At 34.8% G+C, this 26792-nt stretch overlaps 1 protein-coding gene across 5 annotated transcripts in view; it reads right to left on the reverse strand.

Annotated features, from left to right (window-relative positions):
• Positions 1 to 313: 313 nt before the first annotated feature.
• The window catches only part of LOC128555211 (myosin-VIIa-like), a 36709-nt gene continuing 10230 nt past the window's right edge, over positions 314 to 26792 (reverse strand). For 2 of the 5 annotated variants that reach the window (XR_008369876.1, XM_053536882.1), the window contains 5 exons: positions 15216 to 15327; positions 11190 to 11239; positions 7562 to 7663; positions 779 to 842; positions 314 to 442 (listed from right to left, as the gene is read on the reverse strand). Coding sequence is in view for 4 of the 5 variants with exons in the window: in XM_053536882.1 (XP_053392857.1) it covers positions 329 to 442; positions 779 to 842; positions 7562 to 7635 (252 nt within the window). In the remaining variant the exon portion in view is untranslated. Of the gene's footprint in view, positions 443 to 778; positions 843 to 7561; positions 7664 to 11189; positions 11240 to 15215; positions 15328 to 25488; positions 25561 to 25669; positions 25972 to 26023; positions 26175 to 26792 lie in introns of those variants that run through there. The other 3 variants (XM_053536884.1, XM_053536883.1, XM_053536885.1) reach the window with 3 other exon arrangements.

Below are 26792 nucleotides of genomic sequence, written 5' to 3' on the forward strand. Positions count from 1 at the left end.
CAATTTCAGTAAAGTTTTCCAACCAAAACAGATAATAGAGTTTCAGGACTGGTGTTTATATGATGGCACCCTGGACTGCATTTGAATGTTCATCTACATCACAATACTCCATAAACGTGTTTCCTTCCTTTTTTGTATTACTGAAGGCAGGCATTTGACTAAAGAAGATACAGTGTTTTGACTTTCCAACTAAAACCAGGAAAAGGAAATAATTGTGACTGTTTATTCAATGCATTATGGTAAGTAGACATCCCAGCAAGATACAGAAAACATGTCTCCCTAAAGTCTAACAGAACAGAGAAGATCATTACCCTGTACATGTGAATACTTACGGTGGTAAGGATCCAATAGGTTGCCCCTCATATCGCTTCACCATGTCCAACCCATAGATATTAAACATGTGATATGGGTTGACAGACACCAAAATACTTCCACAGTATGTCTGAAATATCACAGTACAAGACCTACTTTATATCAAAGGAATGCATATAATAATTAAACAATTCTACTTAAGTTTTTTTAGGTTCATATAATTCAATTTTATACCTCAGTGCCAAAAGTATTGAAAGCTTTTTTTTATACTGGTAAGCAAAACAAAAAAGCTATCTAAGGTCTACAGTCTGTTATCAGTCTGTTATCAGGATAAATGTTGTCCCATGTTCTAATCATCCAAAATGATTCTAACCAAGGATATGGTAACAGAGCAGTAGGTTGGTAAACTACTAATGTCATCTAAATGCACTTTTAACATATTCAAACTTAAGACAACTAAACTTACATATATCAGGTCATGTCTGTATCTGGCTTGCAGGTTTTCAAGAATGGTTCTCTCATCTAACACACTGAAATAAAGCAAAATATACAACAAATGGAATACAGTCAACAACATGTAAGCTTTCAAAATCCCTTTTCTCGTTAAATCTAAATATTTGATGGCACAGTATCGACCTAAGGCTGCCATCTTCTTACCTTGAGAAGGACTTGTGAGACGGATGTTTCAACTGCTCTATTATAATTTTCATGTATACTTATACAACAGTTGAATTATGTTTATAAAAATTAAATAATAAATACATCTATGCTACAAAACTTGAAGTACCCAGTACATGTAGTAAGTTGAATAGTACAATGCCCACATATGAAACCATATTACATTGCATAATACTGTGCTGTCATACTGGCATACTGTGAAATCATTTATTTTCGTCGGCACGAAATTTCGTGGTTTTGGCCAAAACGACTGTTTCGTGGGGACGTACATTCGTGGATTTTCATTTTTTGTTAAAAATAAAAATTATAATTTCCACAAGAAAAGATCTACAGGTACTTAGGTTCCTTACGTGTGAAACCAACAAGTGTCAAACGGCGCTACCATGGTTACCGAATTTGCAATCTACACCGCGGGAGATTAGGGAGTGATCATGTGCCAATTAACGACCGCGTTATCTATAATTATATGACCCCTAATTTGCAAAACTTTTTAAAACTGTGAAATATTCAATAAGAAATGTCGGCGCCAATTAAACAGTATCAAAACCGTAGCAGCTTGCTCAATTAGCATTCATAATCGAAACAAATATAAGGTTGATCATTGACCATTTGATCGTGTTTTAAACAAGAACTAGTTATTATACTGCAAATTAAAACAAACTATTATAGATTGAAATAATGTTGTTTTTATTCTGTAATACTAGTATAACCATAGTAATCCTTCATAAACTTTTATAAACTTGTCCGCCTTTTTTTTATATATTAATGGCGCGTCTGCATCTAAAATTAAATGCTGTTGAACTTGTGCATGTGTTATTTCCTGCCGAGAAACGTGTAACGTGAATAAAGTATTAATGCATCGGACGTAAATCTTTCAGTTAATTTATAATATCAAATAGTTCAAAAGTCGTAGTATTTTACTATATGTCAGTAAAAATAAAGGCTAGTGGGTAAAAAGTGCATAGCGGGACCGAAAATCAAATAACAGCCGTATTATAGTCCGGTTGGCACGCTACATCAAACTTCTATTTTTAGTACCTACTTTTACTTTGACAAGCATGTCATAAACACAAACCACGGGTACATTTCTAAATTAAATAAATAGTCGGTTTTGTTTCCGCGCATACCTATGTTTATCGTTGATGGAGCCTCCATAAACTACACGAAAGCTGCAGGTTAGTACTGCCGCATGCTTGCATACAAAGTCTACGGACCAGATCAAACGGCTATGGTGTCTTGTTTGGCGACTTTGCGTATTGTGGGCACAATTTGTTCGTTGGGACTTAAATTCGTGGTTGAGCTCAACCACGAAATCCACGAAAATTAATCCCCCATGAATAATAATGATTTCACAGTAATCATTTGAACAGAGTTAAAGTATAAGCAACCTAAAATAGCTCATCATGTTTGATATTGGTGAAGAAGAGTGCCATCTGTTGCAAGATACACCTGTTACAGCAAATCAATTTCAATTTTAGAAAAACTTGACTTACTGAGCAGACAATGTCAATTTTCCTAATTTTGATTAATTCACAAGACATTACTCTGAAGATACTAACAATGTACACTCTGGCAAATTTGACCAATTTGTAGGCCATAATTCTAGAGATACTAATCTGATTTGGCTTGTTCTTAAACTTGACCTAGATCTTTTTGTATAAGTTTGGTTAAGTTCTGAGAAAATATACTGTAGTTACTGAGCAGACATCAACATTTTTGTGAAGGGCCATAACCCTACCCTAGAGATATTTTCCAAACAAGTTGGTTATCATACTTGACCTAGATTTTATAGTAATACATCTTTATAAGTATGGTTGACATTAAAGAAAAATTAATCTAGTTATAGAGATAGCAGACACTCTGCTTTAGCAATTTTGACTGATTCAAGGGCAATTACTCTAAAGATACTATTCTGACATGAATGGTTATCAAACTTGACCTAGATTTATAGATACACACTTTGTATGAATATGGTTTACTTCTGAAAACAAAATACCCCTCTTACTGAGTGGAAACTGTCAATTTTAGAATTAGTCTTTGACTAATTCAATGGCCATAACTCCAGAGATGCTAACTGAAACTGTCTGTTATAGTCCTACAATTTACAGAGATACACACTTTGCACAAGTTTCATTTAGTTCTTAGAAAAATTCTCTAGTTTACCGAGTGCACTGCCTGACACCAATATCATCCACCTGTAAAAATGCCTGCAAACCCGCCCATGAAGCGTGAAAACATAATACACTGCATTTTTCCAAAACTGTCAAATGATTGTAATGGTAAAAGATACGATACAACTGTATATCTACAAAAATCCCCCTTTTCTAAGCTAAAATTACTGTGCATGCATATTTTTTGACACATCCTGCTTAATTAATATGTTGAATTTGAAAAAAAAAAAATCAAAATTTTATTATTTCAATTTTTCTTTTATTTGTTTATTTCTCTTATTTGATGTATATTGATATGCCAGGGACTATAAATGAGCCTGACGGTATTGGGCTGTAGGAACATATTTTCTGCCTAGAGATTTTACTGTTTAAGACACTGCCTTTGATGTAATACAGTATAATTAACATGAATTATTTATTACCTATCTTTCCTTTATATTTCTACTATCTGAGCCAAATCATTGATTAATTTTTGATGAGCCTATTACTGTCCTTGAAGAATGCCACAGATGTCAACTTCACTTGAAACAAAAATTTGTTGTGTTTTCTTCTCATTTATTATCTGCCCACAAAAAAAAAACCATTACAAAAGCAAAACACATTGCCCCTTTGGTGGTGACATTTGATTTGTACAACAACAGTCTATTTGTTTAGATCTGGCCATTCACTGTGTTTCTGGTGTTGTTAATTGCTTTGCATTCTAATTGCTGTTTTCAATAAAATTCCCTTACAAATGGACTATGTTTTTTGTCTTAATCATTATAAATGTCACACTTCCTTTCCATAAATATCTCAATACAAAAAGATGAAAGACATCAAATATTATGCACAACATAATATTATATGTACTTACACATTAAAAAATAATTTTATTATATATATACGGTGTCTTAATATTACAATAAATGCTTCTGTTCGTTTATAATGGAGGCTTCGAATAAAACTGGAAAAAAGGATTTTTTTCCCATGGCTTGAAGACTTTTTGTTCTGGGTTTTGGTTTAGCCCCATTTTTCAGCACTCTATCAGTTATGTAACCTAACCAGTTTTCCAGTGCTAATCTGTTCTTTGCAAGTAACTGTCTGCAATCACAGGTGGATGCAGAGGCAATCAAATTGTCATGGAAAACATATCCACACACAGGTATAGAAGTTGCAACTCTGCCATCTATAGATGTGTGCTCTCCCTATTGATCAACGTGCCTTTGAAGAGCGTGAGAACATGGTGAAATAATCTTCTGCATGCAAAGTCATCCCCAAAAATGGGAAAATTAAAATATGTTGTAATACACATCTAAAAAGTGAGAAAACTGCAACTGATTTGATTTTAAGAAGCCATGACCTGTATATCTATAATATTCTTGCAGCTGATATATAATTTGGTACATGCACACTCTAACTAAGGCTTCTCAGGCCCTAGCCATAATATTTGTCAACATAAAAATTCATTTCAATAAGAATTCTTTTTAAGGTTGTGACATTCTAATAGGACACTGCACTTTTATCATTAGCAGTATCAAAGTGGACTGTGGGGGATATGGTTGTTGGGGGTGGTGGTGGGGGGAGGGGGGAGGGGATCCAAGGAAACAACACTCTTTGGTAAGTTTCATGACAAATTTTGTTGAATCTATCTCTTACATTTAACTTCTATCTACTTTTGACATAGTGATTAATGAGTCAATTAGCCTGTTTTTATGAGATCCTATTGCATATGAATACCTGTTTGTGTTTTTTTTTGTGACAGCAAGTGACAGAACAGGGAGATAATTCAAGAATTTTAAACTGCAATAACAGTGTAATTTTCTGACCAAATTTGATAAGATATGCTGCAAACTGCTTTGGACAATTCATACATGTCATCATGATAAACATTTTTGAATTGTTTTAAGGCTGTCTTTGATATGTCACCGAGTTGTGAAAATTATCAACATCTTATTACCTGAATGAAATAAACTATTTTTCTATTGCATTTTTATTTCTGTTTTGTCATCTGTTTTAACAATTGGCTTGTTTATATACTTAGCAATTGTTGTAACAATAGTTAATGGATTTCATGATAATCTGTTTTGATAATCTTGCAAAAATTACTACCATTGAATAACCATTAAACCTGCACTTTTAAAACAATGAAACTATAATGTATACTGTGGTGATGGTATCTTTGACCAATTTTTTTTTCACTTGCTTGTTACTATACGCATAATTTTCAGACTGATTTTATTACAATCATTGTCATTTGATAACAACCTCATAAACAAGTGTTCCATCACCGGTAGTTCTAAGTATCTGTGTAAAACGGACATTACAGTAGTGAGTATGTAACGTACAAGGAATTTTCTGACATTCTGAGGAAAATCCATTATGCAGTTCAAGAAAACTTCTATCTTAAGTGGTTCCATAACAATGCAAGGATGCTGCAGACCTATTTATGACATGTTCAATACCATAACTTAATTCTATGATTGCTCTGAGGACTTTAAACCTGCACACTGTCCATCATTTTTTACTGTTCTCTTTTTCCCTGATATAGCTATAAACCAATATTAACTGTAAACATTTACATCTTTTATGTATGGTTTAAAACTATGCAAACAGCAATTTTTATATTTAAATTCCATTTTGTTACTGTGTAATCACAGAACCTAAACCTATTTCTAGAATGTGAAACTATATATATTTTTGGGGGTTTTCACACACGTCAAAAAAATCCCAGGACGTAAAAATCAACAATAGTGACTGAATGCAGTACTTCAGAGCTTTCGGTAAGACAATTTGTCCGTGACATATTTTTTGGCCATTGCATGGAATGTTATAGGTCTTCAAAGAATATGTTTGGATATGTTGGATATCTGTAATGCCCTCTTCCTCTCCTCCTCTGTTAACTGTTTCTGTCTAGGTTACTCAAGGTCAGACATTATGACATGTTGTTTACATCCTAAAATATATATCTGCATAATTATGTTCCAAGGTTCTCTAAACTATTTTTATAATCGCTAAGTGGCATGGAAAACTGTTAGTGGTTCCATGGTACTTCCATTGGCATCGTTGAAAGTATGCAGATTTTAACCATTTTAACAGCTTCAATATTGAATAGAATTTTTTGACAATGTTCAGGTAAAACAGTGTTTCTCTCTAATAAAATTTAATTGTTCCATGGGAAGTCGCTTTTGAGTAAATTGTAAAAATCCATCTTGATAAAAAAAGTTAATAAAGATATTAGTATATCAAAAACTGCTCTTGACCGACACACATTTTATAAACCTGAATTAGTGGGTCTAGTTTACCTACATTGACCCCTACACCAAATACAATCTTATAAATATCTGTGGGTTTTCTTTTTTCAAAAGGAACATTTTATCAGTAAGAGGGTGTGTGAAGTAATTAGCATTTCACTTCACATCTAAACCAAGATGTTTACTTGCAAATAAAGCCACCCTATATATAACTTTAAAGCTGTTAGTTTACACAATATAGTAAGTTGACTTTATGGTTCCAACCTAATACACAAGACCAACTTTCACCTTATACATGTTTTCATTTCATATTTCACCATTTGAAATCCTGCCAAATACAATACTTTCTTTATCTACCATGCAAAAACACATAATATGTTGAAAGAGTCATTTGATCTAGTTGACATTTACAATGTTGTGAAGATAAGATTCTAGGACATTTCTTTTTGTGAATGCTTTAGTGTCTTCAATAAGATTTAAAAGAACATTTACAACTGTAAGGTCAAACATTGATTGAGATAGTGGACAATACCCCATGATAAAAATCTGAACACAAACATTATGCTACCTGTTTAAAATGGGAGGGGTTCTACATTAAATTTTTTTCAGTCTTAATTTCTATGGCACAGGGTCCAATATACTTTACATGTAAACAGAGTATTTTGACAACAGCTGAAGTTCCATTTCTTCAGCATTGTCCATCTTTAACATTTTTTCTACAATATCCTTTACAATGGGTAGTTTGATGCCTACATGGCCGAGTGGTTAAGGTTGCTGACTTCAAACCACTTGCCCCTCATTGATGTGGGTTCAAGCCTCACTCAGGGCATTGAATTCTTCATGTGAGGAAGCCATCCAGCTGGCTTACGGAAGGTCGGTGGTTCTATCCAGGTGCCCGCCTGTGATGAAATAATGCATGGGGGTGAACCTGGGGTCTTCCTCCACCATCAAAGCTGGAAAGTTGCCATATGAATGTGCAACATTAAACCTAACAAAACAATGGCTAGTCAGCCTCATTGCAAGTTCTTCAGTATCTGACTACAATGGAGTTTAAATAATAATAATAATATGAAAATCAGTAAATAACTCAGATTAGAGATTCTGGTATTTATAATGATTTTCAGTTTTAGACTTCGGCATTAATTTCTGACAGCCAATGTAATATCTTACTCTAGTTTGATCATATCCTCCAGTCCTCTTTGCTCCTCCCCCTCTCTGTCATCATGGTAACCATTCATTGCCATGGTTACAACTGATGCCTAGATACCATACCTGAAATGTAACATGCTACTGTCAGAAAGTCTTAAAGGCCAAAACAGAAATGATCTTTCACATTTTACCATTTAGACTCAAAGTTTTCCAGTTTATTTGTTTCTTTGTTTGTTTAAGGTTTAGCGCCATTGTACAACAGTATTTCAGATACATGGGAGCGGACATTTAACAAACCTGTATTCTTGGATTCTGTATCAGTACTATTCTGTTAACAACAAATAACTTCAAACCAGCAATTCATGAATCTGCACTCTCCCTATTGAGCTGAGCCAGCTGCATCAGTTGAACACGTACTTAACTCGACAAAATGTTAAAATTCAGTTGCTTTGATACCCACTGCTAATTCAAACATTATTTACAACTTTCAACTGTACTTTAAAAATATCATTAATTCAATCATTTTTAAAAACATGAATTAATCTACCGTACCGTATTTTGGTGTGTATAGGTCGCGGTAATGTATAGTCCGCATCTAATTTTTGCTCTGGAAATGGTCGGAAAATTTAAGTTCTAGCGTATTAGTCGCAGTTAAGTTTCGGATTTTTTCCCCAGCAATATTTACCGGCAAAAAAGTTATGGCGGCGGCCATATTGATGCCGCGGACTGAATTATTATCAGAACCTGATTGGTGGAAATCAGACAGTGTTATTTTCGATCCCAACCGTTTCGTACCAACAGTAGTATCGGTAACAGACTACATCAAAGAAAAGCGGCTTTTTGACACTAATTGGCAGCAGACGGTTTGCGTTTACATTCTGTAATTATGCAAATTTAAATGTGAATTGTTTGCACAGCAATTATAACACCTTTCCGCGTCATGTAATTAACCGCGTTCTTTTGATTCTGAGATTAACAAAATATCTCTTTTTGGATTTTTTTTCTTCTTTTATTTAACAAGAGGGCCATGAAGGCCCTGTATCGCTCACCTGACCTACAGACCTAAAGATCATTAAGATTAACATTCTGACCAAGTTTCATTAAGATATGGTCATAAATGTGGCCTCTAAAGTGTTAACTAGCCATTCCTTTGATTTGACCCCGTGACCTAGTTTTTTACCCGACATGACCCAGATTCAAATTTTGACCTAAAGATCATCAAGTTTAACATTCTGACTAAGTTTCATGAATATACAGTCATAAATGTGGCCTCTAGAGTGTTAACAAGGTTTTCCTTTGATATGACCTAGTGACCTAGTTTTTGACCCCAAATGACCCATATTTAAACTTGACCTAAAGATCATCAAGATTAACATTCTGACAAAGTTTCATTAAGATATGGTCATAAATGTGGCCTCTAAAGTGTTAACTAGCTTTTCCTTTGATTTGACCCCGTGACATAGTTTTTGACCCGACATGACCCAGATTCAAACTTGCCCTTAAGATTATCAAGTTTAACATTCTGACTAAGTTTCATGAAGATACAGTCATAAATATGGCCTCTACAGTGTTAACAAGCTTTTCCTTTGATCTGACCTAGTGACCCAGTTTTTGACCCCACCAGACCCAGATTTACACTTGACCTCAAAATAATCAAGATTAACATTCTGACCAAGTTTCATTATGATATGGTCATAAATGTGGCCTCTACAGTGTAAACTAGAGTTTCCTTTGATTTGACCTGGTGACCTAGTTTTTGATCCTACATGACCCAGATTCAAACTGGACCTTAAGATCATCAAGATTAACATTCTGGTCAAGTTTCATTAAGATTGGGCCAAAATTGTGACCTCTAGAGTGTTAACAAGCTTTTCCTTTGATTTGACCTGGTGACCTAGTTTTTTGACCCCAGATGACCCAATATCAAATTCGTTCAAGGTTTTATTGAGAGTAACATTCTGACCAAGTTTCATTAAGATTGGGCCAAAAATGTGACCTCTAGAGTGTTAACAAGCTTTTCCTTTGATTTGACCTGATGACCTAGTTTTTGACCCCAGATGACCCAATATCGAACTCGTCCAAGATTTTACTGAGGGTAACATTCTGACCAAGTTTCATTAAGATTGGGCCAAAAATATGACCTCTAGAGTGTTAACAAGCTTTTCCTTTGATTTGACCTGGTGACCTAGTTTTTGATCCCAGATGACCCAATATCGAACTCGTCCAAGATTTTATTGAGGGTAACATTCTGACCAAGTTTCATTAAGATTGGGCCAAAAATGTGACCTCTAGAGTGTTAACAAGTTTTTCCTTTGATCTGACCTGGTGACCTAGTTTTTGATCCCAGATGACTCAATATCAAATTCGTCCAAGGTTTTATTGAGGGTAACATTCTGACCAAGTTTCATTAAGATTGGGCCAAAAATGTGACCGCTAGAGTGTTAACAAGCGTTTTCTTTGATTTGACCTGGTCACCTAGTTTTTGATCCCAGATGACCCAATATCGAACTCGTCCAAGATTTTATTGAGGGTAACATTCTGACCAAGTTTCATTAAGACTGGGCCAAAAATGTGACCTCCAGAGTGTTAACAAGCTTTTCCTTTGATTTGACCTGATGACCTAGTTTTTGACCCCAGATGACCCAATATCGAACTCGTCCAAGATTTTATTGAGGGTAACATTCTGACCAAGTTTCATTAAGATTGGGCCAAAAATGTGACCTCTAGAGTGTTAACAAGTTTTTCCTTTGATTTGACCTGATGACCTAGTTTTTGATCCCAGATGACCCAATATTGAACTCGTCCAAGATTTTATTGAGGGTAACATTCTGACCAAGTTTCATTAAGATTCGGCCAAAAATGTGACCTCTAGAGTGTTAACAAGCTTTTCCTTTGATATGACCTGGTGACCTAGTTTTTGATCCCAGATGACCCAATATCGAACTCGTCCAAGATTTTATTGAGGGTAACATTCTGACTAAGTTTCATTAAGATTGGGCCAAAAATGTGACCTCTAGAGTGTTAACAGTCAAATTGTTGACGACGGACGGACGGACGACGGACGACGACGGACGCCGGACACAGGGTGATCACTAAAGCTCACCTTTGAGCACTTCGTGCTCAGGTGAGCTAAAAATCAGAAGTAATAAATTATCTTTTAAGTTTTTTAATACGCTAAGAATTAGTATAAACAATGTTCGGAATGGATGACAGATCTGTCCGGATTTTATCAATCCCTGAGTACATGTCAATGGCGTCCAGTAAAACGAAAGTAGAAACAAATGTGATTGAAATTGCAAAAACATCCGTAATTTTAATAGTCTGTATGGGTTATTTACGATATATTTTATTGAAAGTAACCGCTATTGGTTGAAAGGCCGTCGATATTGATATTTTTTATCCATTTGTTCGTTCGTAACAGATGCACGTAATTTTGCGAGAGCTACGGTCAGAAAATTGGCCCGAAAAAAAACTCTGCTGGCACTGTTCTGTCGTATAGGTCGCAGGAACTTTTTCAGGCAGCAAAATGGGTAGAAAAAGTGCGACCTATACACACCAAAATACGGTAATACCAGTGTTAACCTTTCAACAGGAAAGATGTAAGCAAGGTGACGATGTTGTGACATATTAAACAAGACAATGTACTTACAGTTACAATGTAAACTTCAACATCTTTGCTTTCAACATCTACATTCTGACCTATAAAATGAAGAAGAAAATATTTCAATTAAGGCATACAGCTGAAATAAGATGATATCTGGAAACACAATATCCTGTTGACAAAAACTGTAAAAAAAAAATTTTGTTTAAAGGCAATACTGACAATGTAATGTAATGTAATTTAACATCATCTATGACGCCACAAATGTCTCCACATTGCATGAACTTTCCTGCACAGTGGAATCCTGCAGCCTATTTCTTGTGAATGGCAAACACAAAATATATGGTTAAACACAACATGTTTATCTTATCGAGATATCAATTGTGTAGTCTGCTGTATGTAAAGCGCATCTGAACGTGTTTATCATGAAGATGGCGCTATATAAATCTGGTATAATAATAATAATAATATCAGCATATCTGCACCCCACACCCCATTTTCTTGTTTTTTTCTCGCAGATAAAAAACTGGCAAAAGTTGCACAATCTGATCAATGTTATGAGAAACTGTAAGAGCAATACCAAACGATACACATCATGGCCAATGGCTGTCCATTTATCCAGCCATTAAGTAAATGTGAAAGAACAAAAAAATATGAGAATTCATCCCTATTAAATTGGTTTCATTCTACTTATGCAACATCTGCCAGTACCACTGCAAACTGTTCCTTAATTTTTTAAGGGGAAAAAGTAAATAACAGAGGTATGAGTAAACAGTTTTCTTTTAAATAAGCAGTAGTGGGTAAATAGTCAAATGATCCTGTATAAAATGGGACAGGGCTATCATCATAGTTTATAAAACAGCTATCGGATTGACATAAAAGCATTTCATTGTGTCTTTCCATTTATTTAATTCTTGGAAGAAAACATGTAACATGAAATGGAACCTGGAGATTTTAGACAAGTTTTTGAAACTTGCCCATGCTGTAACCATTCAAAATTAGCAGAATTTTAAATACATGTGCTTCAAATCTATTTCAATCTGCTCACTTTTAACACAATATACATGTCGCTTTTTTTTATGTAGCTACCCTTTTCCACAAAATCAAACATTTAAAGACATTCCCTCCATTTGAGTTATCTTGAAAATCAATCCATCAAAATTAAATGCATGATGGCAGAAAGATGGCAACACAGACAGGCAGATGGAATGACAGACTGACAGCGTGAAAGATAAGACAGATGGAAAAACAGGTAGACCGACAGAATGACAAACAGACAGAGGGAAAGACGGGTGGAATGAGAGACAGACTGATAGATGGAAAGAAAGACAGACAGATGAGACAAAGTAAATCTTAGATAGATTACACAAAGCTTTGTTTTCTTTTTGAGGATCTAAGTCAAAAGGTGAGCAGCTGAAGTTTGTTTCAAAATAAAAAAAAAAAGGTAAACATTTATATTTATTACAAATTTATTCTCTCTCCCACTCAAGCATAACATAATATCACCTATTTATATTTTGATATTAAATAAAGTAGACAGAAAACTAAATTATTCAAATATTAGTAAGACTCGTCAGGGATGTGAATAAAATCCAACAGTAATTAGCTTAAAACAGTATTCCTCAGCATTAATGTCAGGATAAAATCATCAGCTGTAACACTGTCCTTGTAGACTAGATTCTTTGTAACATAATTTCTATCACTGTCTTATTTTTCAAGTAATTTTAATACAGTATTTAAGACACTTTTTTGCATCATAAATGCCAGTATTTACAAAAACAAGATGAATGATGACTTACATATTACAGTAATCTCACTAATTTATTTACTGTAACATCACTTGAACTAACCAGATGATACTTTGAACAGTCGTCTGATAATGTTTTCTGAAAATGAGTCTCAAGATCTCATATCATGAAGTGTGCAGTGTACTTATCAGTATTTACAGTTAAAACTTGAATAAACTGAAGCTTACAGCTGTAGGTGTTTATGCCAATGACTTTCCAAAACAAACATTTTTGAATATTCCATTTTAGAACATTTCGTGGTACATGTCTGCAAGACAAATGCAGTTTAAAAGTTTTATGCCTTATATTAACGGCCACTAAATAAGCATGTGTTACATAAATTTACTACTGTCCAGTGACAGCAGGTTTCATATAGATTTGCTACTGCCTGGTGATAGCATGTGTGCATGCATATGTCAAATATATTTGTTATTAGGCAGTGAAAGCAAATGTCACAAGGTATTGCTATTGCCCAGTGACAGTACATGTCACAAAGATTTGCTATTGTCCAATGACAGTACATGTCACAAAGATTTGCTATTGTCCAGTGACAGTACATGTCACAAAGATTTGCTATTGCCCAGTGACAGTACATGTCACAAAGATTTGCTATTGTCCAATGACAGTACATGTCACAAAGATTTGCTATTGTCCAATGACAGTACATGTCACAAAGATTTGCTATTGCCCAGTGACAGTACATGTCACAAAGATTTGCTATTGTCCAATGACAGTATGTGTGTCATGCAGATTTGTCATTTCCAGTGACAGCATGTGTCACATAAATCTGTTACTGTCCAGTGAAAGCACATGTCACAAAGAACTGTTATTGTCAAGCAACAGCACATGTCACAAAGATTTGCTATTGTCCAATGACAGCACATGTCATATAAATTTGTTATTGTCCAGTGACAGCACATGTCACACGGAATTGTTGTTTTCAATGACAACATGTGTCACAAAGATTTGTTATTGTCCAGAGACAGCATGTGTCACAGAGATTTGTGATTGTCCAGTGACAACACGTGTCACACAGATTTGTTCATATTGTCCATTGACAACATGTGTCACAGATTTGTTATTGTCCAGTGACAACATGTGTCACATAGATTTGTGATTGTCCAGTGACAACATGTGTCACATAGATTTGTTATTGTCCAGTGACAACATGTGTCACATAGATTTGCTGTTGTCCAGTGACAACATGTGTCTCAAAGATTTGTTCTTTCCAGTGACAGCACATGTCACATAGGTTTGCTGTTGTCCAGTGACAACATGTGTCACAAAGATTTGTTATTTCCAGTAACAGCACATATCACATAAGTTTGCTGTTGTCCAGAGACAACATGTGTGTCAAAGATTTGTTATTTCCAGTGACAGCACATGTCACATAGGTTTGCTGTTGTCCAGCGACAACATGTGTCACAAAGATTTGTTATTTCCAGTAACAGCACATATCACATAGGTTTGCTGTTGTCCAATGACAGCACAAGTGTCAAATACATTTGTTATTGTCCAGTGACAGCATTATGTCACCTAGACTTGTTACTGCCCCAAGGCAGCAAGGACCACACAGATTTTTACTATCCTGTGATAGTAGCCTGTTTGATGCTATTTTTGCAGTGGTAAGGGAACAAATGAATAAAGCAAAGCAAAATAAAACTTCTATGCTATTATTTTCTTTTTACTTAGATAATTTTTTTCTTTGCAAATATTTCCAACAGAAAATCGTTTTTAGTCAATGTTTACTATTATCAAAGGACTTTATAAAAATGCCACAGACCAAGTTTGATGAAGATCCATCAAGCAGTTCATGCAAAGAAATTGTTTAGTGGTATTTCTATACTCAGCACAAGTTGGTCCCTTTAACTTAGCCCCCTTTCAAAAAACAAAAAAAATCTATCAAGCAGTTTATGAGAAGAAGTCATTTAAAGGTACTTCTATATTTTGCTCTAGCTGCCCCTAAATAAGCTGAAGTGGTAAAAAAAACTTTTGGAGGGGACCTTATAACAATGCTAAAGACCAAGTTTGATGAAGATTCATCCAACAGTACATAAAAAGAAGTTGTTTTTTGTTTGTTTTTTTTTTTAGCTCTAGCACCCCTTAAAAGGGCCAAATGCCCCCATTTGAACATAACTGGGAGAAGACTTTGTAATTATGCTACACACTAAACACCCCCTTTGCAAAATATAATGCCCCTATAGCATTCATAAGTGAATATAACATACTATGAATGTAAACACATATTTGTTTGGTGCCACTGGTAAGAATTAAAAACATTACTTACACAGAAAGAGTTTATTAGTTCCTTTTGAATGATATTTAATCCATTAGTTCACTTTCACATAAAAATCCATCCGTAAGTTTTATTAATAACTGTAATTCTTTTCTTCAGTTTTCTGGAAAGAGAAAATAAGAAATTTGTAATAACATATTACTAAAATAATATTACTATTTATGAGTTGTATTTTATCTTGAACAGAAAAGTATTAATTACAGTAATCTGTAAAAAGCATAACAGAATCTGAAGGTCTTTTTAACTAAGCAAATGAAATTCAAAAATTCTACAACAGGCTTTGACTTTTACTTCAATACAAAAATATTGGGCTAGCAGTCCCATCAAATGCTGAAAAAATCCGTTCAGTTAATGGGAAAAGAAATATTTCATTGAAAGCAGTGCCTCTTTGATAATATTTATCAATGTTGAAATAATTTACAAAAACTTGAATCATTACTGCCCAAATTTATTTCACAACATTCATTCTGTCCAAATTTTTGCTGTACCTTTGGCAAAACATAGGTTGAAATATGCAAGATTAGATTCACTTTGACTGATATAGACATGTATGTATTATCAGCCAATGAAAGCTGCATCCGAGTGATGGTCAAGTACCATTCTGCAGATAGCAGATAGCTTTCAAATGTTACATCAACTTATCACACGTCAATTCCTTCTGATAAAATATTTAACATACATGACTGTTTATAGTTATCTTTCAGTAATGTAACACTAAATCTTCACAAGAATTGAAAAGGAGACTATACACTTATATAAACTGAACTGGATATGGACATCAACATTCTTTCAACCGCAGAAGATATCTAGGAGAAAGTAGTTCCCTTCCACTCAACCACAGTACATATTAGGAGTCCACTAAGTCTAGGAGAAAGCAAATCCCTTCAACTCAACCCCAGTACATATCAGAGTCCACTGTCTTTGAGACAGTAGTTTCCTTCCACTCAACCACAGTACATATTAGGAGTCCACTAAGTGTAGGTGTAAGCAGTACCCTTCAACTCAACCACAGTACATATTTGAGTCCACTAAGTCTAGGAGAAAGTAGTTCTCTTCCACTAAACCACAGTACATATTAGGAGTCTACTACCTTGGAGAAAGCAGTTCCTTTTCAACTCAACCACAGTACATATATGAGGAGTCCACTTAGTCTAGGAGAAAGCAGCTCCATTCTACCCAACCACAGTACATATTAGGAGCAGGGCTCCGGAAATTTTGATAACTCAATCGGTCCGAAACGAAAATCCTGACATCGGCGCTACCCCACCCACCGCATTCCCAATATTACATATTTTGTAAAACGTGATAGGGTAAAGAAATAAGCATGCCATGCATTAAAACTGAGTTACCAGTCACCGCGCGTTACCATACAATGAAGACAGTTATTCAGTGTTATGTGTGATCGTTACTTTGTTTAAATTTCGATGTTTTTCCGAGATAATACGAGGCACTGACACCGTGTGCGTAACTAGTCTAAAAGCCAACGCACGTGACTTCGATACCGTATACACGGCAGATACTTTGTGATGTTTCCTCATTCTTTGACGGAATTCTATAAAATACAATGCGTCAACGTGAGTTACACGACACATATTCTCTGCTAAACAGCCTCAGTATTTAAAGAATACTCTGCCGCGGACCGAATGTGTACGTTATTTGAACGCTGAGATCGAATTTCCCGCATGTATAGTACCAAAACGTCACGCGGGTTGTGTTGGCCACGGATATTTCATTTCACTTACGTTGTACTTCAATAAGCAACTACATTTTACAAAGTTATATGTTCTCTTCTGATGTAAACAAAATTTCATTTTGAAACGTTTTTAAAAGACCGATTTGATAAACAGTGCCACTCCGGTTTTCTTTATCATTCGTGGTTGCCCGTCCATTTTTTTCTTTTTTGTACAGTCGGGTTGCAAAGACGTTTTTCTGCATTTGTTTCAACTGGAGCCCCAACAAATGAATCATGTAATTTTTTCAAATCAAATGATTATAAAAATTATTATTATCGGTTTTCCGTGTGATGTCTCATTAAATCAAAGACCTACAATGTACAATTTATTAAATGCAGCGACCATTTGTTTGTTACCGTGATCAAACATAGCCTTTTGAAATAAACCATCCGTCGGATTCTAAATAAAAGAAGTGGATCCCCGTCGAAATGATTTTGATCCAGTCAGAAACGTTAGGAAACCAGTCAAAAATGTTTAATACACCGCAGTCGGCTGTCTGCAAACATTAAAGGATGTGCCGCGCGAGCACTGACTGCGTCACGCGCTAATTACGGACCGATTATCAAAGTGACAATCAGACCAATTGACACGTTTATTGAATGATTATCTGAAGGTGCGACCAACAATTTCCTACTTGGCAGGTGATCGTGTATTGAGATATCAGACCGAAATTTATACTTTTCTCCATTTTTACGAGACCGATTTTTTTCGTTTTTTCACTTCACGAATCGGTCTGAAAAGTCAAAAATCGGTCCAAAACCGACAAACCGGCAAATTTCCGAAGCCCTGATTAGGAGTCCACTCAGTCTAGGTGTAAGCAGTTCCCTTCAACCCAACCACAGTACATAATAGGAGTCCACTTAGTGTAGGTGTAAGCAGTTCCCTTCAACCCAACCACAGTACATATTAGGAGTCCACTTGGTCTAGGTGTAAGCAGTTCCCTTCAACCCAACCACAGTACATATTAGGAGTCCACTACCTAGGAGAAAGCAGTTCCCTTTCAACTCAACCACAGTACATATCATGAGTCTACTACCTTGGAGAAAGCAGTTCCCTTTCAACTCAATCACAGTACATATATGAGGAGTCCACTAAGTCTATGAGAAAGCAGTTCCCTTCAACCCAACCACAGTATATATTAGGAGTCCACTTAGTCAAGGAGAAAGCAGTTCCCTTCAACCCAACCACAGTACATATAAGAAGTCCACTAAGTCTAGGTGTAAACAGTTCCCTTCAACCCAACCACAGTACATATTAGGAGTCCACTTAGTCTCGGAGAAAGCAGTTCCCTTCTACCCAACCACAGTACTTATTAGGAGTCCACTACCTTGGAGAAAGCAGTTCCTTTTCAACTCAACCACAGTACATATATGAGGAGTCCACTTAGTCTAGGAGAAAGCAGTTCCCTTCAACCCAACCACAGCACTTATAAGGAGTCCACTTAGTCTAGGAGAAAGCAGTTCCCTTCAACCCAACCACAGCACTTATAAGGAGTCCACTTAGTCTAGGAGAAAGCAGTTCCCTTCAACCCAACCACAGTACATATTAGGAGTCCTCTTAGTCTAGGAAAAAGCAGTTCCCTTCAACCAAACCACAGTATATATTAGGAGTCCACTTAGTCAAGGAGAAAGCAGTTCCTTCAACCCAACCACAGTACATATAAGAAGTCAACTAAGTCTAGGTGTAAACAGTTCCCTTCAACCCAACCACAGTACATATTAGGAGTTCACTTAGTCTAGGAGAAAGCAGTTCCCTTCAACCCAACCACAGTACATATTAGGAGTCTGCTTAGTCTAGGAGAAAGTAGTTCGCTTTCAACTCAACCACAGTACATATTAGGAGTCCACTACCTAGGAGAAAGCAGTTCCCTTCAACCAGACCACAGTACATATTAGGAGTCCACTCTGTCTAGGAGAAAGCAGTTCCCTTCAACCCAACCACAGTGCATATTAGAAGTCCACTAGGTCTAGGTGTAAGCAGTACCCTTCAACCCAACCACAGTACATATTAGGAGTCCACTACCTAGGAGAAAGCAGTCCCCTTTCAACTCAACTATAGTACATATTAGGAGTCCACTTAGTCTGGGAGAAAGCAGTTCCCTTCAACCCAACCACAGTACATATTAGGAGTCCACTACCTAGGAGAAAGCAGTTCCCTTTCAACTCAACCACAGTACTTTTAGAGTCCACTATCTAGGAGAAAGTAGTTCCCTTCCACTCAACCACAGTACATATTAGAGTCCACTATCTAGATGAAAGTAATTCCCTTCCACTCAACCAAAGTACATATTAGGAGTCAACTTAGTCTAGGAGAAAGCAGTTCCCTTCAACTCAACCACAGTACTTTTAGAGTCCACTATCTAGGAGAAAGTAGTTCCCTTCCACTCAACCACAGTACATATTAGAGTCCACTATCTAGGTGAAAGTAATTCCCTTCCACTCAACCAAAGTACATACTAGGAGTCCACTTAGTCTAGGAGAAAGCAGTTCCCTTCCACTCAACCACAGTACTTATTAGAGTCCACTATCTAGGAGAAAGAAGTTCCCTTCCACTCAACCACAGTACATATTAGAGTCCACTATCTAGGTGAAAGTAATTCCCTTCCACTCAACCGAAGTACATACTAGGAGTCCACTTAGACTAGGAGAAAGCAGTTCCGTTCAACTCAACCACAGTACATATAAAGAGTTCACTACCTAGGAGAAAGTATAGTTTCCTTCCACTGAACCACAGTACATATTTTAATAGGAGTCCACAATCTAGGAGAAAGCAGTTCCCTTTCAAAAAACCATAGTACATGTCTAGGAGTCCACTTAGTCAATGAGAAAGTAGTTCCTGTCCACTTAACTACTAGGATTCCACTAGGAGACTATTAGGTTAGGTATTTTTTAAATTTTGCCCATTTTTTATGACTTTTAAAATCAGAAAAATTTACTGACTTTCATTTGTGCAAGATTAATCAAATTATTATAAAATATGCACATGTTGTATGAAATGTTGCACTGTGTTTAATTAAGTTTATGTAAGACATTTATGTGAGAAATAATCTATCTCTATTGTAATAATGGTACTGTAACCATCTCATAACCATTTTCTGAAATTTGCACAAACATTTGACTCAAATAATTTTCAGATGATAAAACTTTAACATCAAGATATTTGTGCTTCCCCCCCCCCCCCCCCCCCCGCAAAAAATTGGTGGGGCCACTTTAATTTACTTTTGTCCTTATGTATGCATGTCTGAATGTCCATCCATCAGTCTGTCCAAATTTGTGTCATGCGTACTTCAAGATGTATATGACCTAGTGTTATCAGGCACCATAAGAGTGTAATCCAGTAATTTGTGAAGTTGCGCACTTCGGGCTTTGTCTAGGATTTCATTCAGTATAACCAGAGTTAGTGCCCTTGACAGTCAAAATATGCATAAAATGTCTGGAACATTTGTGTCACATGTATTTGATAAATTCAAGCAAGAGTTATCTGACTTAGTTATTTAGTAGGGGTTGCCATGTCACATATATGAAATGGTTAATGTGATATGGCCTTGACACAAAAAAAATGTGATACCAACAGCTTTCTCTGTTCTTTAAAAATGTCATGCTAAAAATTTAATGAGTCTCTTATTTATCATTGCAAAAGAATGCAAGTATACAAAAACATAAACTGTATGGTTTTGCATTGAATAATAAATGACATGTAATGCAAACATGAATGCATTTGTGCAAACAATCATCTTCACACAATATTTATTATAAAATACTGTCAAACAGCATCAAGTAAATATACCAGCCAATAATTCAACAATTCATAATAATTCATCTTCTAGCTGATGACAGATCTTAGCATTTTTCTAGAAAATTTCTTCAATAATTAAATGCCTACTACAGAAAGCACTTTTATTATCAATTCTGAGTTTACAATGGTAAAAAATAGCTAAAAATTTTCAAAAGCCAATGGCCAATGTAAATTTGACATATAAGAATGCTCTACATGGTATATATTTTTATGAGACAAGAGCTGTAGGAGGACAACAATGCTTAACTATTCCAACAGCCTTATCACTAAAGAAGGTTAACTGAATGAATCAAAAAGTCAAAAAATGCACATTATATTGTGGGTACTGAGATGCAAGCTTACAAACCAAAAACAATAAATTGCTATGTAAAATAAGGGCATAATTTTGCATTGGAAGCCAGTTCATCAAAATGAATAAGTCACAGTGTAGCTTTAACATACGAAAAGAACAACAACCAAATCAGAATGCCAACACTGATGCCGACGCTCGCACCATCCAGCTGCCTTTTCCGAAGGTTGGTGAAGAATTGCCAAGTGCAATAGCTCTACCTATTCTTCGAATAGTCAAACTAAACAGGTTTCAGTGCGATGTTACCCGCATTTGACAGAACAAGTATAATCTTAGTTGCAACATAAAAATCACTTATACTGAAACTATAATAGACTGTAGAACAGGAAATTATACAGATGCACTAAATTTACTTCAAGGAATTTTATTTGCCTGACCAATTTTCATAATATCTTGAACATAAATCTGACTTATTTGTAGCATTTGTAGCATGTCAAAGTACAAATAATGAAGACAAATGACATATTGACATCATGTACTATACCAACTTAACTACAACAGAAAATTGGCTCAGTCAATGCTCAGTCATTAAACACAATTAATTAAACCCAGGCATGTATGACATTGTAATATACAACATGTTTGGAAAATTTACAACATACTATTTCTTACACAATAAAAAATCAAAATAGAAAACCATCAAAGACAGATACTGTAAGAAACAATAAAACATGTCTCAGGGATCATCCTAGGTCAAAATTTTAGGGAGAAGTTCTTCTCCGCAAAATTTAGGGAGAAGTTGTGGAAATTAAGGAGAAGAATCAGCATAGCATTCAGTTCCCTGCCTATATATGTCCACTTTCTATAGGTCTAGCTGTAACTTAGAAACAGTAATTATTTAAGGAAATTGATTTTTGCATTATCATTTTAATGAATTTCTAAATAAAGTATAAACTTTGCTATGAAAAAGTCGCCTTTAAATTTTTATCCGAAATTTTCATGTCCGAAACTCGTAATTTAACAGGTGCACTATCAAAACGCCGTGAAATTTTTCTTTCATATTTCGATTCTCGTGCTTTTATAATGCCTGATTTTTGCATCAGCTTGTTCAGATTTATACATTTAATTCATTTATTTATTTATTTTTTCGAAAATAACACCAAACTCGTAGGTAATGGCGATCTTTTTACAATATTTTGTACGGCAGTTCTGACGTCCGCGAAATCATTTTTTATCGGCAGTTCCCGAGCAATTCATTTACAGAAATTGACCGTAATCATGGTAACTGAAATAAATTTTGAAGTAATCTTTAATAAAATGAAAGAATAATATACAATTGTTGCATAAGATCATGCTTTCGTTAAGTTTATCGGCTTTTTACACGCCGATTGAAAATTTTCAAGATGGCGGCAGCTTACAATATTATTGACTGACACTTTGGGATATTAACGCTACAATTGGCTGAAGTTTGACAGGCGAGTACTAAGGCAGGGTTGACTATGGATTTATCGATAATTTAATCTAGAATATGCATTAAGTTTTACAACTTACAACAGATAATCACTCGCTGAAAAACTCGGCGATTCGGATTTCGCCCAGAGGCGATAATTAGGCGAAGTGGCCGACTTTAAAGCGACAATATCGCTCAAATCGCCTTGTAGGATGATCCCTGTGTCTAATAGTCGCATTTCTTCATATTCCGACAGTTGCGTATATATATTCAGTTATTTTTTCTGTCAATTTACAAATCTGGTGCTGAGTTACCCCCTTCAAGAATTAAAGAGCATTTTCACTTAGCATCCATAGTGCAGTTTGGTAAGCATGTATCAAACTATGGTTACTAGTTTCTGAAATTTAATGAATCTAGAAAATCAAGTAGGACCAGATATCAGATTAATTTTAACCTTCAAAAGAAATCATAAAACCTTGCCATGTTTGACCCAGTGAATTACTTAAAACAACTGATTATTATTAAATTAGTTCAACAAAAATATTTCCTTTGTCTTTATTACTTGTTTTTCAACCAGAACATTGTTATTGTACAAATGCTGCATTTCATGCTATGCATAACCATTAGTGTAAGAGCTAATCGTTAACAGAATAAGATCACAACACTTTAGATCTTTTACTATTTAATGATCCATAATTATAGCGCTAACAAAATGCAAACATGCATGTGACCAGCAGAGCAAGGTAACTTGTACATACTAGGACAAAGTACTCAGTGCAAAATGACAATCTAAGACCTTATATCATTCAGTATATATCAGCATATTTATGTTGCAGATGGTAAAAGGTTTGATTGATTTTTGCAAATCAATACAATCTTAAGATCTTCTGCATACCGCCAAACAATCTGATCGAAGGAAATAACAACAAGGTAACTTATCGGTACTCAATTCCGGGCCATTCATGTTATTTGCCATTGAATTTTTATAACTTTCTTATGTGTATTTTATCTCCTTTGAAGAGCTATCAAACTGTCTAAAATCAGTACTTGTGTATATAGAGAAGGTCCACAAAAAATGTTATGAATAATTAAAAAATGTCTTTCACATAAAACATTGAAGTACATGATAAGGCAAAGTGAAACAACACCTTTACAGGAAAGGCTCATTGACATTCTTTATATCTGTTGTAGTGACGACACCCAACCACCCGTACCCTATTCAATTTCACAATGGAAAACAAATCCACTCTTGCAAGAAGAAAAAAAATAAAACAATTTTATACTTGTGTTGAAAACATTATCTTTAAATTTGAAAATACGTGGAAAATTCGAAAATTTAAAGACGTTTTTTGTCCTTGGTCAAACTGAACAGTTTTTGTGTGTGTGTGTTTTATCTATATACATGATATATATGAATCATCATTCTAACTTAAAAGACAATAGACAATTTTATACATTCTGAGCAAATTTATCCTAATAAGGCATGTGTTCTAGACACTGCAAAGCTTTTAAAAAGTGTGAAAAAGTTCCTTTTATTTATTTATTTGGGTTTTATGGCACACCAACGCAGTATAGGTTATATGGCGCCAAACAGGACTACGAATTTTGGTTTCACATCTCATTTACATCGAAATAAAAACATGAAGTACGGAATCAAAATTTGCATACCTGCTGGAATCACAGAGCTACTGCAAAACCAAGTGTTAAGACCCTATTAGTCGCCTCTTATGATCATGCAAGGGTAAGGCAGTAGTACCAATTTTTTTCATACATAGATCATCCCAGAACCACATAGGGCAAAGTTCCTTTAAAGTAAGTATGTACTTAATTCAGGTCCATTATTTCATTGATATTGTATCTGCACACAGCTAGATTATTAAAGAGCCAACTGTACTGAACTTGCCAGAAATGCTGTCATATAATGTCAAAACTGCATAAACAAGGAGCAACTGTTAGTGTTGTCACATTGTGTGTTGGCAAATAGTAAAACATCTCCAAACATTCAAATGGTAAATGTTTACAGTACAATTTAGCACAACTTGTCTGGAGACTAACATAAACTTATTACTTATCCTCTTTCAAATTGCAACTACAGCTGAATCTTGTTATCATTAACTCAGTTATCTCCAAATTCCTTCAGTCTTGAAGACATTTTCATGTCCATCCTTTGGAATCCAAGATACTGGGTTTCAGAAGATACATTTTTCATCCATTTTTATCATTTAGCGATTTTTTTTTTATTTTTGCTGGTGGCTGCAAAATTTGCATATGCAGGCTACATTCTCGTATTAGAGCTGTAAAAATAGTCCCTAAAAGCATATGTCTGTTGCATAATATTGCTGGTCTATTGAAAGAAAATTGAATAAGAAAATCAGTTAAAATATATGAGAAAAACATAACATTTCACTTTAACATTACCGGGGCATTTAACTGGAGCATTTTGAAACATAAAAGTTTCTAAATACCTCCCTTTTACATGAAAATATTATGTAAATTTCTGTTGATGTACAATAAAACCTGCCTCTAAAATTATATATTTTTTTTATTAAAACTTTGATAGAAGAACTATATCAAATAGTGATTAAATGAATATTTAGTTCTTAATTAAAATAAATATAGCTGCTTAAAATTTCAATAGGAAGGTGATACAAACGGAACACTGACCATGAACAGATGCTTTTCTTATTTTGAATGCTGGAAGATACTGTTTGATTTTGGAAAGTATATTTTCATTCGCTTTGCTGCCATAGATATGCACATCGCATATAAATACCAGAAATATATAATCAAATGTGCTTAAAACATACAACGGTCAATAAAAATTTAATGCCACTACATGAATCCCTCATTCTGTAATAAAAATATACTTGACACCATGATTCACAACATTAAACACAATCCAAAATATGATATGATTTATATACAAATAAAGTCATATTAATCTTTATTTCCAACTCTTTGCTGCTGTTATTTAATTATGTCAATAAAAAGGAATACCTCCATTAATTTTGATTTTTTTTAAATATATACTAATACACAAGACTGAAACATTTGAAAACACAGATCATTAGTAATATTAATTGTTAGGTGGGGCTTTATACAATATAAATATTGCGAAACCAGTCGTTCATGATATAAAACTACCGAAAGTATATACAATAAAAAAAATCTATCATACCTTTATATCGTTTTCTGTTATTCCAAACCTAGCCGATGTAAAACATTACACAAACAAAAAATACGAAAAAATTTAATACAAGAATGTCAACTGTAATACACAAAGCTATTTTCACGCAATGATTATGCAAACTAATCCGATGTATCAATACAATATGAAAACTTTACTTGATCCTCTTTAATACTCTGCCTACAGTTCTTACAAGTCCACACATTCTTTACGACAATTTCTGTCACTTAATACAACAAAATTTAAGTAGCGTAAACTCAAACAATTTCTTCTAGGACAAATGTTGACAATAATTGTATGTCAATGTACGTATCGTGTGATTATAAATATAATTTCTATACATACCCTCGCACCATTCATACATGTTTCTTATTCAATGACGATCAACCCAGTTTATACTTGAGTGAACGTAAAATCCTGGCAGTGGTTTTTAATCTTATCAAACAAAACTGATGAATGTTAGCAGGATTTTAAAACACAAGTGTTGACAATAAATCGTTTGGAGATTGATGTGTACCTTAAATATGGGTGTAGAAAGGCACATCTATATCAAGGCTTTAGTTGTAGATAAGTGGCTATATGTATACCAATAAAACAGCAGGGATCTGAATAAAATGTAATAGTCCTTAAAAGATATTTTATCATTTATGACACAATTTTTCAAGGTGCAAGCCTACTGTAGACACCATAAATATAGGTAACACTAACAGTTTGTGGTCATATAGGTAACTAGGTGTCATAAAGGTAACACATCAATTTGTGGTCATAAGAGTAACAAGGTGTCATAAAGGTAACACTTCAACACTAAAGATAGTACTTTTGATAATAGAGTAACTGTGGTTTTCATTGGCACTAAATGTATCATTTTAGGCTATACCCTGACACAGGTACTCTGTTTGGTTTAGGGATTTAAGTCACATGGACATGATCAAAATTAAATACAGCAATTTTCTAGCTTTAATGTGGACGAAGACTCCCATATTATTTCAGGAACCAACTAGCACCTGGGTAGGATCACTGAAAGATAGCTGGATAGCTTTAGTAATAGGACAACCAATTCAATGAAATAATTTTCCAAGGATAAAATGTTTACTGTTGCTAGAAATATAATGCT

This window comes from Mercenaria mercenaria, chromosome 2, assembly GCF_021730395.1.
Source record: "Mercenaria mercenaria strain notata chromosome 2, MADL_Memer_1, whole genome shotgun sequence".
Lineage (NCBI taxonomy): Eukaryota > Metazoa > Mollusca > Bivalvia > Venerida > Veneridae > Mercenaria > Mercenaria mercenaria.